We start from the raw sequence: 16,111 nt of genomic DNA, 5'->3' as shown, positions 1-16,111 counted from the left end.
TCGCTATCTATATAAAATAATTAATTATTCATTATATATATATATATATATATATATGGCGCAAAAATCCGTGAAAAAAAGCGACGGACTAAGCGATGCCGTCCGTCGCTTTTAAAAAAAAAATTAAAAAAATATTTTAATTAAAAAGCGACGGACAGTGTGGCTAATTCCATCGCTTTTTGGAGCAACGCCATCCGTCGCTTTTACTTTCGTCATTTTTTAGCAGTTTTTTAGTAGTGCGAGAGTCATACTCACCCCAATTTTATTCCAGAAGGCTCTATAGACTCCAGTGTCTTAGCTATTAGGAAATACGATTCAAGCTTAGATACACCACCCAATCCAATATTCCTGCATTGCTCTAGACTTCACCTTACTCAGATTCCATCTGAGACTGATCTAGCCTAGCCTAGAATTTTAAGTCTCTACCCCAAAAAAAAAATCTGACCCGATTATTTTACCATTGGTCTGCCCATAAAAACCGCAGCGGATCATTACAGGATTGATTGTCTTCATCTTGAACGTCACATTACTTTTATTAATAGATTAATGTCACTCTTTTTCAAAATTCATTTGACATTTTCTTTTAACTTTGGGACATCTCAAAATGTTTTGATATTATTTTACTACTAATAAGACTTTTTAAATTGCAAGAATTTATATTCGTTAAGCTATTTGTTTCTTAGTATTAATGTGCTTTTTTTTCTTTTTTAAATATTCTTAATTTAAAATCTAAACTTTGAATTCAATTATATATCAGTAGGAATTTACGACGAACGAAATTTTGTAGCAAACAATAAAAATTTCACACTAATTCTACTTAGCTACATATAAGCGACAAATTATAAGAAAACTCAATCATTTAGGAGTTATTTAGGGACGGATTAGCTATGGAAATTTGACATATATTATTCTATTATGTAAAATATAATATGCTTAGTCAATCTTTATAGAAGCAAGTATAATGCCTTCTTATCTCAATTTTTTTATACATTTGCAAGACGTTATTCACTAACCATACTATTGGTCCACGTGTCAAGTATACAATGACCAATTCCTTCTTCCCTTCTATAAAAACCAAACTTTCTTGTTAATTTCACCAAAACATCAATTACTTGCTTGATTAATTTTCTGAAATACTCTCATTATTATTAAGTCTTTCAAATTCAAAAATTATAATGTCTGGTTGTGGTTCTAGCTGTGGTTGCGGTTCTAGCTGCAGTTGCGGTAACGGTGGAGGGTAAATCAATTGAGCTTCTAAGAATCACTTTTTTTTTTTTTACAAATGTCCTGAACTCTTATTACTTTTTTTTAACTTCAGTTTCAAATATTCTCTTTTCAATTTCAACATATATATATAACAAATTACATATATATAGTTCAATTCGAGAATAATAAATATGAGTTGCGATAGTTATAGTATCTCAATTTGTTGCAGGTGCAGCATGTACCCTGATTTGGAGAAGTCCACTACCTTTACCATCATCGAAGGAGTTGCACCTATGAACAAGTAACTAATACTTTATTTTGTTGTGAGTTTTAGTTTTATGTATTTATGGTCTAAAATATATCAACATGATTAGATGACTTATAAATTATAATAAAGTAATTGAGTTCAAGTAATATCAATCGAATTAAAATAAATTTAAAAAAATATATCAATCGAATTTGAAAGAATTATTCTTCACTATCATGTCCCTTTTACCTTAGTTGAGCCTCACATCGGTAGGTTAAGGCCTTAAGGGTTACTTGATGATCTCCTTATATATGGTCCGGGAGAAAATTCACCCTTCCTGAGTTAACTTTTCTGTGGTTGATCAGTTAGTTAGGCCCAAGATTCATATCTTTTTTATATGGTTTTATTCAATTTATTATTTCATTACAATCTTTATATCATCCACACTCCAGATGTCCAGTCTTAAATGTGGGGTATTGAGTTCACACCAGTGGACTAATAAGGGCTACTCTACTTATATGGTCTTGAACAATAGCCTCCTAATGAGCTATATATCTTTTAGGGTTGATCAATTACCTAAAAATCCATTTTTATATACACCTATCATAGCAGGTAATCTCTGTCTTACTTTCAAGATTACAAATCTCACTTTTCTCGAGAGTAATGTGTAGTATCTTAACTTTTGTAACTCAACTTTTACATCATCGGTGCATAGAATTTAAACTCAAGGTATTACAATATAATAATTTAAATGGGGAAGTTGGTAAAAATGGCAAAATATCACAAGTTAATTTATTTTGTATGATTAATGTTGCAGCAAGGGAATGGTTGAAGGATCAATTGAGAAAGCAACAGAAGGAGGAAATGGGTGCAAGTGTGGATCAAGCTGCAACTGTGACCCTTGCAACTGTTGAAGTTCTACTATAGTCTATATATACAGTGCTTCAACTATATGGACATGAAAAAAAAAATTGTGTTTTTATGTATTTATTATTAAGTGTGTTATGTAACATTGTGTTGTAAAAGCTTTGTATAATAATTTGAATAAGACTATAGCCATGTAATTAATAGTGTGGGATGCCACTATACTATACTCTCATGGCTTTTGTGTTTTGGTTGTTTAATTTGATGTTTGTTTGAAGGTGGCTTATTATCTGAATTGTAACACAAACCTTATTGATATGTGCAATATATATATAAGTTATCTCCTTCATTTTAACATATATAATTTGTCATTTGTACCTTTTTGAAAGTATTAATGTATTTTGATGTTGACGAATTCAGTATTTAGAACTGGTATGTTTAGAATAAGCGTAAGGTATGTATGTCTACTAAGAATTTAAAGACTTCCGGTGCCACATATATGATCTCTAAGCTAAATTTAAAATAAAAATAATGAAATAGCTGGATTTGAACCTTGGTCTCGCAAGTGGCTCATCTACCTTGTACCAACAGGTACAAGAACACTCCTACGGTCATGCATGCATAATTAATTATATATTAGTTTCTGCCAGTTTCTTAAGATAGATATACATATATACACATGGTTTTTTTTTAAAATTAACGTGTGCACGTACACCATCACTAATCAAGGTGGGTCCCCCTCTGTGTCTATATACTTATTGTTTTTAAAATATATATAATTCGGAGAACTCGATTTATCTTAAATTTCTTGTTATTACTTTTTACATAATTTGTGATTTGTTCCTTTTAGTGTTGATGGATTCAAAATCTAGAGTAAATAATTTTGTATGATGAGTTTGATTTATTATATGTATATATCTTTTAATTATTTAAGTAATATGGAGTGTCCTAAACTTAACTCAGTTGATAGAAGCTACAACATTTTGCAGTCTAGTGGCTAATTTTTTTTATATTATATTTAGTTTCGAAAATAACCCACTTATATTAAAGGGATATTTAATTTCTTAATGTTATTTAAGGCTTTAGTAAATTGAAACCAGCCATTTCCGTTGGCATATATATTACAAAAGAGGTTAATTATATACAAATAGCGTAAAGAAATTTACTTAAATCAATTAAAGAGCGGCAAACTATTATGTTTTGAAGATATCTTTTTTTTTAATATTAAAAAGTAAAAAACAATATCTAAGGGTTGATTTTTTATTTTCAATTTTCAAATACATGTTCTGCACGAAATGACACAACAATCTTACTAGTTTCCTTGTGATAATTGACCATTAATTTTTATTATAAACTTACATTACAAGTTTTTTAATATAAAAGGCTGAATGACAGCCATATTCGATAGACATGAGATAATTAATAAAAAAAAAAAACTTTGAATAATTAAGAAGGAAAAAACAAGAGAAAATTAAAATTATTATAATTCTGACGTGGCAAAGCGTGAACAACAACTACAATAGCAAGATTGGTTCTTTGTTTTTAAGGGGATATTAAATCCAACTCAAACTACATTACGGGGTAAAGCAACGCCAGTAAAGTTATATTGCTAAACTAAGTTATGCATACAAGTTTTTTTTTATGTCTTTTCTCAATAAAATACTCAATATAAGAATAATACATAAATTTCATACTTAAAACAATAAAGAAAAAGATTAAATATGAGACAAATAATAATTAATATACGTATTTTGACCTCATATCACCGCATAAGGCCCCCGTTGGGAGAGAAACATTCTCTATCAAAAAGAATTCCAAGCGTTGACAATCATATTGGGATCTCATATAATCATATTTTGGGTTATTTTTCATGAAATTAAGGTTCTTGTGCGTTACCAAAGAATGATGAGATGGACAAAATTCCTCTATAAATTTTAAAATGAAATTTTGTGTTCGAGCTTCAAAAATGATATAGTGTTTAGTAAAAAACCACTTCTCTCTTAAAAAGAAATAGGAACTCATGGCCCGACGACAGGGAAGGACTCATTACTCAAAGGGGTGGCAAAAGGACAGATATGTTCATACATTATCGTACACACGATAGAGGAATATTAGCTGGCACAACTAATACTATTTCCACGTGGAATGTGGCTATTGGACCTAGTAATTTAGGGCTCAAGTGGAACTCTATATGGACGTAGTATTTTAGGGCTCAAGGGCCATTGGACATGGTACTTTAGGGCTCAAGGGCCATTGGACGTAGTATTTTAGGATTCACCTTTGTCCATCCCAGATAACTTGAAATCTGAAGCAAATGATTGAGAACAATTACTCTCCTCAATGCCGAGCAAGTTAGGATCAACTATACATCAAATGAATCCTCAGTATTAATGTCGCTCCATTTAAACGCATCTCAAAATCCAATATCACAATACCATATCCAGTGTAATTCTTCAAGTGGAGTCTAAGGAGGGTAATGTGTACGCAAACTTTACCCCTACCTTGGTAGGTAGAGAGGTTGTTCCCGATAGACCCTCAGCTCAAGAAAATAAAAAAGAGTAACCACCGCAAAATACTAAACAAGGCATGACAATTATTGGGAAAGATAAGCTAAATTGTAGATCGAGTTAAACGTAGTCAATTAGAGAGAAATAGAGCAAATACTAAAAGCAATGTTTTTAGCAGTTTGGTAAGTAAATTCATGTGAGATAATTAAGGAACTCTGAAGCAGTAGCAACAGCACCTCCTGTAATGGCATCCATTACAATCTTGTCTCTGTTGTTGTTGCTTGCAGCAGATATGAGAGCTCCTGTCAACGCACCCCCAATCATAGCATTCTTCTGCAAACACAGTAAACCAAAATGAATCGAAAAAAAGATATTGACTTGTTTTTCAGAAAAGAAACTTCAAAATCTCAACCTTCTTTCAGTAGGACCGGTGAATATTAACACTCGTCCAAATTAAATTACGTACCACGTACCAAAAACCATCATTTTCAGTAAAAGAAAAGAGCAAATTAATTAGTCAGATACATAGAATGTACGATGGTCAGTACTAGTGAAAATTACACCTCGTTACAAAATTGACTATGTAAACTTATACTTCGCATATATAAGTAGAGGCAATCAATTTCCATCCGTTGAGCAAATTAATATAAAAATGCAGTACAAATTACCCAATCATTGGTTCCACGAATTCTCTCCGCTCCATACTCCATTCCAGCATATACCCCAGCAACAGTCCCTGATTAAAGAGACAACATTTGTTACATAATCCACTTGAAATTTCAACAAATTGGGAAACTAAGAACTTCTTTCTAACAACCCATTTTAAAATTTATATACGGGTGGATCTTGTGCAGATTACTCACCCCAATAAGCACCTTCTTTACACATTTTCTTCAACTGCAATCAGAGGTAAATTCAGTTAGAATGCAACAACCATGTTGGTTGATCCGTTTTTTCAGTCAACATTATTAAATCCTCCCCAATAGCCACTTATGTTCTGTGGTGAATAATTGAAACATTGTTGGAGCAGAGTATAAGAGAAATGCTGCTCTTACCCCAAAACTTTACTAAAAAACAATTTCAGGTCCGGATAAGCTGTCTTTAAGATAAACATTACCAAGTTAGGCCTGCAGTTAGCTACATTGTAGATGGTAAAAAATTTGGCTACAACTTTTGCTTACTATGCATAAATTGATCTTTGAGTGATAAGCCAAAAAAGCAACATTTCAGGGGCATCACATAGAACGGATTAAACTATTTAGTCCCAGGTAGAGGAAAACTAGCTGAGATACAGTTGGATACGGAGAGAGGACGTACGTAGGAGCCTGTAATTGGTACGATAATCAACAGGAATAACGGTATGATTTGTGTGGCTAAAATATATTGTTCACCTCCCTCACCAGGACTGAACTTATCAGCAGACACATTGTAAGGTAAAGAAGACAACACTACTTGAGAGAGATGCATAGGATAAACACGGTAGAGAAATGTTATCCCTAGGACGGAAAGAATGATAGAAATTTGAGACTTCATTTTCCAAATTATTAGAAAACATCTCCCTTATATAGAACTGAATAGACAACACCTCTAAAACAATCAACTAGAATTTTGCACAAATATAGTAAATGATGTAACACTAATTAAGGCATGCTTACCGATTTCTCAAAGTTGTGACTCGAAACACTGCCTGCAAAGACCATGTTGATTGCAAAATAGTGAGCTGAATAGTCTGGCTATTTCTATATATAAAAGCTTGTAACTTAAAAACTTAGGAACTAACACTTTACCATAACACGAGAAAAAGATCAAAAGAACAAAAATAGAATATTGGATTTTTACCTCAACTATTAATAGTGATGATGCTTAGTGTAGTCATTGGACTAAACAGTAAAAGCATTAACCGTTACCCAAAAAATTAATAACTATGACATTTAAGGATGTGGCCTAGTATCAATAAAGTAGGTTGAGAACCATAGAGTTTGAGGTTCAAATCTCAACAAAGGCAAAAAAAACACTAGGTGAACTTTTCTCATATGTATTAGTCTTGGTGACGGAATTTCCTCCAACCTTTTGTTGGTGGGAGGTGGACACATGGAATTAACGGAGGTTATCAAAAGCTGGTCCAATCACCACCGTTATCATTTTTGTTGGTGGGAGGTGGACACATGGAATTAACGGAGGTTATCAAAAGCTGGTCCAATCACCACCGTTAAAAAAAAAAAAAAAAAAAAAAAAAAAAAAAAACCAGAAAAACAGTATAGGGTAATTATAGCTGTCTATACAAGTCCATGTAATGTAACATAGGTCATATTCTAGTCACTCCCAACACATAATCAATACTCCTTCTCCCTAATTTGTCCACTTTCGTTTATCCCTAATTACTTGTTCACTTTGCTTTTCTTAGTTGTTCATAATTATTTGTCCATTTCAACAAATCAACAAAGGACAATTTTTTTATATATTATACCATCAATTAATTATTTTGAAAAAGGTGAAACTTTTTGAAAATCTTTAGAGCTTTTAATTCATCCACTTCATAATTAATAGGCTAAAATGTTTAACTCACTATGTTAATTATTGATTTCTTAATCAATTCAAAAGTGAACAAGTAATTAGGGACAGGGAGAGTAATAATTAAAGATGAATGATTAATTTGAAATTGGGTATTCAAGAAATGGAATGAGAGCACTAAAAATCAAACCTCTAGTGACTATTCCGTAAGTTTCTTCAGCAACAGTTTTGGTGGCAGCAACCTAAAATTAGGATAAAAATTAAGCAAACCCATTTTCACAAGATCGAATTTTTTTTTGGAAGAAATGAAAATGAATTTAGAGAAAATTTACAGTGCCGATCTTCAAGAAAGCATCAACAGTGTGATTTAGAAAAGGGTTTCCCATATCAATGTAAACATCCACCTTTGGAGAAATCAATGATCCTGCAAATCGACTCCGAGGCATCTTTTCTTCTTGTTATCTTCTACACACTCCGATTTTCCTTTTCTTTTTTTTTATCAGTTTTTGTTTGTTTCGCCTTTTTCGATGCATGCAAATATCAATGTTTGTGTCTAATAAATGCTGCCTCTGTCACGACACTTTTCCTTTTTCGAAATCAAACAGTTTAAATTTAATTGGAAATTTGCACATGAAATTTTTAATTTTTTTGAAATGAAATTTATATATTTGTAAACTACATAAAAAGTACTATAAGTCGCAATAATTGATAATTCTAAATGTTTAAAAGAACTATGAAAAATTTATGATCAAAGTTAGATTTGTTTGAATCTCAAAATCTGAAAAGTGACACATCAAATGGGATGGAGGGAGTAATGTATATTTATAATGATTTTTATTAATAAATTTAATTAAATTTTTTTTAAAAAATTATCTCTCTTTTATTTAGATGTTAATTTAAAGCTGTCAAAAAAAGGGTCGGCCTAGCCCCACCCGGTCCAAACCTCATGGGCCAAGGAATTTGAAGGGCTAGGGCGGGCGACCCTTCATTTGGAAGGGCCTGAAAATGTTCAACCCAACCCAACCTTAGAAGGGTCGAGGGTTGGGGCGGGCTAGCCCTACTTTTTTTTTACTTTTTTTTTTCTTTTCAAACTTATAGTTCTGTAACATCAAGAAAATGAGGAAATTTTCAAATCAAATATGACAAACAATGGTTTGTTTCAATAAAACTAGCAAAAAATCTAGTGTAATTAGCATGTATCTCGCATACCAGATACGCGAGGGAGATAAAAGAGTGAACATCAAGATGGGATGGAGGCGAGGGCACGAGATTTGTCTATGTATCCTAGATGAATGCGAATTTACTTGGATAGAGTGTATCTAGAACAAATTGATTTTGAGTCCATATATTCCGAGATATACATATCTGGACATACCAAAATCTGGTAAGATTCATAATATTACAACATAGTGTGTATTTAAGTAATTAGATTATATACTAGTGAGATTATCGTAAGTTACTCTTAAATAAAAAAATTTGGCCCATGGGCCGACCTTGGCTCGGCCCCGATCAAGCCCTAGTTTCAAATGGGCTTGAAAAATCTTTTCTCAACCCTACCCCAATAACGGATTGGATTGGATCGGCCCCATGGACTAAGCCCGTTTTGACGGCTCTAGATGTTATATTAACCTATTTTATGACTGAGCAAAAGAAGGAAAAATTACTTAAACATATAATTTATTTATCATATTCTTTAAAATTTTCTATCATTTGTAAAATTATAAAAATCTATGCTCTCTTCTATTCTTGGATACATCACTTTACACTATGTATCGGGACGTACGTGTATCAAGATAATGAGTGATATATTCAAAATCGAGACACGATGTATCGAAAAGTTAAGAGATGTATTTGAAATCAAAACTCGATGTACAGAGACATTTTGGGATGTATCCAGATTCCATCAAATTTAAGAGATTTTTATAATTTAAAAAAAAATAGAAATAAGATGTAATTAGCTATTACCATTGGGATAGGATTTGATATTTTACATTGGGTATGAACTCTGATATGTAAAAGAATAGATGAGTTTATTTTTTAAGTTACATGATATTTTTTAAATTAAGAAATGAATTTAAGAATTGATTTTTTGATTTAGTAAATATATATTTGTTAATGAAAAGGATAAATATCCCTTATTTGTTAGATTATGGGTATATATATATATACCATTATTATATAAAATTATACAATTATTTAAACTTATAAATATTGAATTTTGTCTCACATGGACTTCAAACCACTAAACTCCATCCTAATTGGGACACATCACCAAATAGTTTATATTTCCATTAAATATCCTCAAATTTTAACGGAGGAAATGCATTTCAATAAGGCACCTTTCAATAATGTAGCATACCAATAAATATCGTAAATATATCCATCAATCATCATCAAGCAATGACAAGGGGCACATGTTACTATCGTAATAGTTGACAATTGACACTAACGGTGCATAACAAGTAAACTTGGTACTATAATTGAGATATATTTCTATAACTTTTAATAAACTAAAGGCATAATACATAAAGAGGACCTTTAACTTGACATTAATTCATAACTATGACCTTAAACTTTGCTATTGCACAAGTAGGCACTTCAACTATCCAAAAATTTAACAATTAAACACTCTAATCCTACATGGCAAAGTGCGTGAAACACACTTCAATTAGGCGCGTCAGTGGTAAAAATAAAGGTCCCCAACAGTAAAAAAAACGACTTAAATGACACTTCTACCCTTAATGAATCTCTTTCATATATATAAAATCTCACTTTACTCTCTTCTTTCTAATTTCTTCAACAACTTTTTGCCATTTTCCTCTCTTTCTTCACAATTTCTTGAACAATTTTACCTTTGATTCGAAGGATGAAATGTAGGAACTTAGGGTTAGGATTTTGTAGAGAATTAGGTTAGGATTTTGTAGAGAAGAAAGAGGAAAACGTTGTTCTCCGTTATAAGCATAGGGTCAGAGTTGTTAATTGATATTTATTTTGTTTTTATTTTCAGTTTTTTAATTGAAAAATCCACGTGTATTTATTTTAATTAGTTGGCAGCCACGTAGAAGCATTTGTATAGCACGCACTTTACCTGGGATATACGAGTGTTTAATTGTTTAAATTTGTGATGGTTAAAGTGCCTACTTGTGCACTGGCAAAGTTTAGGGTAATAGTTGTGAATTGATGCCAAGTTAAAGGTCCTCTTTATGTATTATGCCTAAACTAAACTATGCAGTTTTAATCCTTTTTTGTTCCAACAAACTCTGTCGGTTAGATTTGAGAGGCATTATGAAAAAAAATTTTTAATAAGAAACGCTAAAGGTCTAATCAAATTCCAGAAATCACAATACATTAAGCTACACTAAATACCAAACATAAATAATGAATAGCAAGAAGTAACACATCGAAAGGTTGCACAAGACTAATAAACATACCAAAATATAAAAAATACATCACTTACACATCTGAGTACCTACTAAAAATCTTCTTCTTTTTCCACAAATCCCGTGAAATATTCAATTATCCGTATGTCAAAATTGAATCAAAAAAATAAAATATAAATCGAATAGAATCTGATCTTTAGACCAAGAAGGTACAAAATTGGGAAACCCAGTCAAAATTTGATATATTCTGTATTATGGTAGCAACTAGCAAGTTGCTAAAACAAAAACCAGATGCAACTCTAATTGTACTCTGCAAAACCTTGATCGCGGTAGCACATGAATAAGATCCTCCCGAGTCAGTGTTATTATGATACAAAAAGAACAAACTAAATCCGCAGTAATTTTACCTCATGTTGAAGCTTTCTGTAATTTGTTGAATGTCGAAAATGGAAGTAGAAATGAAGAGAGGAACAAAAACCTTCAAAAAGTTGATGTCGAACAAAATTGTGTTTTTTCAATGCAAGATCATGGAGTCACTGGGGAAGAATGACTCGATTCGATCTTTAGCCCCTGCCTCTTTCTACAGGTCTTAAGTACCAAGAATCCTTTAGCTTTGATTTCAGATCCAATACAGGATTTTATCCTCCACAACAGCTCAGTACAATGCCGATGAGAGGAATTAGAGGAGCTGACGCTACTCTGAACCTGAACATTGGCTACTCTGTGACTGGACTCCCACTTGGCTTCTAGATAGGCAAGGGATCGCCATGGAGGAAGAGGCATTGAATTCTGTTTGAGTGAACATTTAGCTGCTTCTACCATAGCCTGAAGATACAGCTTAAGTTTTGTTACTGTGCCAACATAAACTGGTGGAAGACAACTCAAGACCACATTGTAGGATTTGACAGCTCTTGCAATTTCAAAGTGGCTCCGAAAGTCAAGATCAATGATATACCTTTCGGAGCATCCATCATTTCCATGGGAGATCACCTCAATGTACTCGTGTTCACCTACATAACAGAGGAAATGTAGCACAATGTCAACCAGAAATCTAGCTCACAAGGATGTTTGACAGTGCAAATTTAAATATTTTAATCACAAGACACAGCGACATGAACACGTTATCTAGTTGAAACTACTAGTAACACATATGGCGCACAATGCCACCACACCATTCAGAGGCTACGGATACATTCTCAGTGGTTCAGACTGTAACATTTGTACAGTCAAAGGCTTTCATACTTGAGCTAAATAATGTTCATAGTTAGACCTCTTAATATAGTACACAGGCAAGAATTGAATTTAGAAAAAAACATACCTCCAGGAATTTTTCCACAACCCTGCCACTTGGTTGCACACATATCTGCATTAAAACCACAAGACTGGAGGAGCTTCACTAGATAAGATCTGATGCAGCTTGCATTGCATGTTTCGGGCTTGCCAATATGAAAAGATTCGGTCATTGAAAGAATAAGGGAATGAACCACCATTGTTAGATCACTTTCATACCGATCCACTGAATTCTTGTACAGCTGCAAAATGATACAATTTACCATGAAGTTCCATTATTAAGATTTTTTCCACTTGTTGACAAATGAAGATACACTATTTAAAATTTAGCCAGGAAAAACAGGCCAGCATGTGAAAGCTAGAATTTCAGTTGTCTTATGCTCAGAACTCTCAGTCATTTAGAAAGTCGTTTCATTGACTAATATATATTTCACGAGGAGGAACAGTCATTCAAAGATGATAATACAAATCATTTTTTCCAAGCCTGTAAAGGCTCAAAGCACTTCTGACTCCTGTTCTCTATTTATCAAAGACATTGTTCTCATCTTCAGACAACTTCCATTGATACATCAGACTGACATGAACTATGCACAGGTAATTGAAAATACTCTAGTTATTCCACATTTCAAATTTTAATCCTCAAAGAAACATATACTATCGTTTTTTCAATTTGTTGATATGAGTATTGTCCAGGCTAGTCTATATACGCCTTCACTATTACATGAGCTCACTTTGTTCACTTAAACAGAAATACTTGAACAACTTCATTGCTAACCTCATGCAAAACAAAAATTCAATGACCATAGACATGCATATGTAAAAACAAGGATTACTCCAGTTCAAACTTATATTGTTCCTGGATGAAATCCTTATCAGTGCTATTCAAGCTTGCTACATATACACCTACACTGAAACACTAGAATATGTTTCACACCTAACACATCTATACCACATGCGAAACTAAAATCTGATGAGGATATACATGTGTATACATAGAGACAAGGATAACTCCTTTTCAAACGTTAATCACTCTGCAGAAAATTACTATCTGTTCTATTCAAACTTGTTCAGATGCACCTAGACCTACGAGCATAAACATGTCCATTCACTGAAATGAGGATTGCTCCAGATTAAATCTCTATCTGTGCTGCTCAAGCTTAGTGTGTATCTAGACAGGTTAGATCATTGAGGAAGTTATTTAAAACACGTCACATGGTAATAAAAGAAATAAGTCTGTTTCACTGGTAAGCAGAGAGGAGGGAAAAGATAGCTCCAGCCTCCAGGTCCTAATGCATCAATCAGTTACTTTAGATATCTATACCAACAGTTAAAATTGTTCATTCCAAGTCATTGTGATCCCCCAGTTACTGGAAAAGGAAAACAATCTCCCTGGAACTTGCTACTGACAGTCATGCCTTGTATACCCAGAAAGGTGTCAGCAGGGTCAGTTCAAGTGTCCAAAAGAAAGGGGAGTATTATTGCTCACCCCTGCATTTGGTGCAGGATAGTAAGTTTGCTTATGGCAGTGGGTTGCCCATTTTTGCATTTCCAGAAGCTTGTACTAACATAGAATAAATTAAATTGTGTATCTACCTACAGAGTGCAATTTCAAACGAAAAACATTGTCTAATTAGAACAATCACCAAAACTGAGTTGAAGTTAATGCAGGTAAATTGAGCAAGAACATTGCGATCATGCTTCTACATTGACTGCCCTTTTGTAACACGCTATTATCAAAATTAACCTCTGCCATGAAGCAGAATTGCAATATTTTTCTTTCACATCTCTTGTGTAACTGCATTATTACCCTTTCTGTTTACATACTTATAGTTAGTACGAATTTTTTAACCTACTAAGCTCCTGAGCTTGTTTGGCTTTTCTCTACTCTACGGAAACTTATTCTCAATCCATTAAACTTCTCCTCATTATCTCCTATTTCTACTCCAACAAACTCACCACAAGCTCTGAAAAGCTGTTACTTTCAAAATTTATATTATGCATCGATTGAGAATTCCGATCAAATTACTTACCTCCTATTTCCTATCTTTCAAAGGCATCAATATCAATTTCAAAATGTTTCACAGATTCAACAATGATCCGTGTAACGCACAGATGATGAAGAAACTCTAATTATTCCATCTCAAATTTTAATCCTCTGGAGAAACCATCATTTGTGCTGTACTATTATTTCTTTATTTGTTGATATCGAAAGTGTCTAAGCCAACTTATGTACACCTCCACTATTATACATTTTAGTTTTGCATATACCTACACAAAATACTTGAACAATTCCATGGCATACAAAACTAAAAATCCAATGAGCACAAACATGAACAAAAATAAACAAGGATTACTCCATTTCATGCTTTAATTGTTCCTGGATAGAACCGGTATCTACTCTACTCAAGCTCGCTACATATACACCAAGAGTACCAAAAGACTAGAACAAATTTCACCCCTAACACCTCTGTACAAGCTGCAAAACTAAAATCCGATGAGGATAAACATTTATGTACACGGAGACAAGGATAATTCCATTTCCAACCTTCATTACTCTGCAGAAAACTGTTGCCTGTTCTATTCAAGCTTCCTTTATGCACCTAGACTAACGAACATAAGCATATCTATTCATTTCACAGAAATGAGAATTACTCCAATTACAACATTAATTGCTCCAGATTAAACATTCATATGTGCTGTTCAAACTCAACAATTTCACCAAAAATAAATAAATCAAAAGGCAATAAGCACAACATGTACAGAATACTCACCGAAATCGTATCAGCAAGAAGAGCGAGATCGGAGTAACCGGGATCATTATCACTGATATACCTAGACTCCGCACCGGCGCTACTACTTTCCAGAAAGTCACTCACCATAGCAGCCAAGTCAGGTTCGCTCTCATGACTATAACAGCCGCCGCTTCCGACACCGTCGCCTCTATTCAGCCAATCTCCTCCTCCGCCGCCATCATCAACGACCACCAGAGAACGACGTTTGTTATTTCTCATCTCCGGCGAATTAGATTTTTTTTCGAAAAAAAGAGGGAAGGCGTCAATAAAGGCGAGCGAGAATATAGAAGGACTCTTTCTTTTTTTTCTCTTTGGTCCGTTCAGCACTTTTATTATGATCTCGATTCTTCTTAAAGAGAAGAAACAAAAAATAATACTCGTAGTATTAAAATAAGTACAGCTAATATTAATAGTAAAGCGTTGAACATACAACTAATTCTATATCAATTTTTGTTGTGTTTTCATTCGGAGTTCAAAATATACATTAGAGTTTCAAATAAATTTAAATCGTACTTTACAGAACTTATTTGAAAGTGATGTTCCTAATAGAATTTTTGAACATCAAAATTCGAACCCGACACGAACCAATTTTTCTTATACTCCAAAGTTTGAACCCAAAATCTCAAATTAAAGGTGATGCAGTCCCATATTGATAATCCTATATCAATTGAGTAACCAACAAGTTTCAAATATTCTACCCCTTCCGAAAAGATCGTTACTATTATTATTATTATTATTATTTGAAAATTGAAATAGTTTTTTTTTTCTCATGTTGAATAGTCAAAAAATATTATTTTAGTAAGTCTTTAGATATACTTTATTGTTTGGTAAGATGGATAATGATAGATAAATTTGCTGTAAAAACTTATTATTTGTTTGATTATCAATTTTGAGATAATTATATTAAAATTATTAATTATTAGTATTGAAAAAATTATTATTCTTATTTGAAACTGAAATTGTTCTCTTTCTTTTTTTTTCTCAAGTTGAATAGTTAAAATAATATTATTTTAACAAGTTTTTAGATATACTTTTGGGGGTTGTTTGATATGATGGACAATGATAGATCATTTTGAGATAAATATTTATATATTATTTTATTATTTATTTGATTATTAAATTTGATATAAAATGATTAGAAAATTATTTCGGGATAGAATATGGCCCGTGAGAGTCTCCGAGAATGAAATAATAATACTGAAATAAGATATTTCTATTTGAAAGTCTCATAATAAAATAATGAAAATAACAAAATACTTTCCGCAAGTCATTTTTATATTAAATATATATATATATATATATATATATATGGTT

At 32.6% G+C, this 16,111-nt stretch overlaps 3 protein-coding genes across 5 annotated transcripts; 1 reads left to right on the top strand and 2 right to left on the bottom strand.

Annotated features, from left to right (window-relative positions):
- The first annotated feature begins 1,095 nt into the window (after positions 1 to 1,095).
- LOC102589950 (metallothionein-like protein type 2) lies at positions 1,096 to 2,672 on the top strand. Its single transcript, XM_006361145.2, has 3 exons — positions 1,096 to 1,237; positions 1,436 to 1,507; positions 2,271 to 2,672. Exons 1-3 carry the CDS (start codon positions 1,176 to 1,178, stop codon positions 2,365 to 2,367), a joined length of 231 nt encoding a protein of 76 aa, XP_006361207.1. The 5' UTR covers positions 1,096 to 1,175; the 3' UTR covers positions 2,368 to 2,672.
- A 2,218-nt stretch (positions 2,673 to 4,890) lies between these two features.
- On the bottom strand, positions 4,891 to 7,915 carry LOC102589399 (outer envelope pore protein 16, chloroplastic-like). Of its 2 annotated transcripts, none has more exons than XM_006361144.2 (6): positions 7,740 to 7,915; positions 7,526 to 7,577; positions 6,480 to 6,511; positions 5,688 to 5,721; positions 5,493 to 5,560; positions 4,891 to 5,157 (listed from the first exon to the last, which is right to left on the bottom strand). In XM_006361144.2, exons 1-6 carry the CDS (start codon positions 7,779 to 7,781, stop codon positions 5,017 to 5,019), a joined length of 369 nt encoding a protein of 122 aa, XP_006361206.1. In that variant the 5' UTR covers positions 7,782 to 7,915; the 3' UTR covers positions 4,891 to 5,016.
- Positions 7,916 to 10,714: 2,799 nt separating this feature from the next.
- On the bottom strand, positions 10,715 to 15,166 carry LOC102589081 (uncharacterized). Of its 2 annotated transcripts, XM_015315170.1 has the most exons (4): positions 14,777 to 15,166; positions 12,034 to 12,247; positions 11,671 to 11,725; positions 11,449 to 11,540 (listed from the first exon to the last, which is right to left on the bottom strand). In XM_015315170.1, the coding sequence occupies exons 1-4, from the start codon at positions 15,014 to 15,016 to the stop codon at positions 11,531 to 11,533; spliced, it is 519 nt and encodes a 172-aa protein (XP_015170656.1). In that variant the 5' UTR covers positions 15,017 to 15,166; the 3' UTR covers positions 11,449 to 11,530. The 2 variants fall into 2 exon arrangements, with proteins under 2 accessions (XP_006361204.1, XP_015170656.1); XM_006361142.2 differs by having other exon boundaries at positions 10,715 to 11,725; positions 14,777 to 15,165.
- Between the last annotated feature and the right edge of the window lie 945 nt (positions 15,167 to 16,111).

The sequence above is a fragment of the Solanum tuberosum genome, unplaced genomic scaffold (assembly GCF_000226075.1).
Source record: "Solanum tuberosum cultivar DM 1-3 516 R44 unplaced genomic scaffold, SolTub_3.0 scf00337, whole genome shotgun sequence".
Taxonomy (NCBI): Eukaryota; Viridiplantae; Streptophyta; class Magnoliopsida; order Solanales; family Solanaceae; genus Solanum; species Solanum tuberosum.
The sequence above is the reverse complement of the archived record's forward strand: the minus strand, read 5'-3'. Positions and strand labels throughout refer to the sequence as shown.

Excerpts from the sequence above, each read along its gene's own strand:
- LOC102589950 (XM_006361145.2), top strand. The coding sequence starts at position 1,176 with ATGTCTGGTTGTGGTTCTAGCTGTGGTTGCGGTTCTAGCTGCAGTTGC. Across the intron at positions 1,238-1,435 it reads AGTTGCGGTAACGGTGGAGG|GTGCAGCATGTACCCTGATT; the intron begins GTAAATCAATTG and ends AATTTGTTGCAG. Across the intron at positions 1,508-2,270 it reads GGAGTTGCACCTATGAACAA|CAAGGGAATGGTTGAAGGAT; the intron begins GTAACTAATACT and ends TTAATGTTGCAG.
- LOC102589399 (XM_006361144.2), bottom strand. The coding sequence starts at position 7,781 with ATGCCTCGGAGTCGATTTGCAGGATCATTGATTTCTCCAAAG. Across the intron at positions 6,512-7,525 it reads TTACGGAATAGTCACTAGAG|GCAGTGTTTCGAGTCACAAC; the intron begins GTTTGATTTTTA and ends TGGTCTTTGCAG. Across the intron at positions 5,158-5,492 it reads TTCGTGGAACCAATGATTGG|AAGAATGCTATGATTGGGGG; the intron begins GTAATTTGTACT and ends CTGTGTTTGCAG.
- LOC102589081 (XM_006361142.2), bottom strand. The coding sequence starts at position 15,016 with ATGAGAAATAACAAACGTCGTTCTCTGGTGGTCGTTGATGATGGCGGC. Across the intron at positions 12,248-14,776 it reads TTCTTGCTGATACGATTTCG|CTGTACAAGAATTCAGTGGA; the intron begins GTGAGTATTCTG and ends ATCATTTTGCAG. Across the intron at positions 11,726-12,033 it reads TTGTGGAAAAATTCCTGGAG|GTGAACACGAGTACATTGAG; the intron begins GTATGTTTTTTT and ends TCTGTTATGTAG.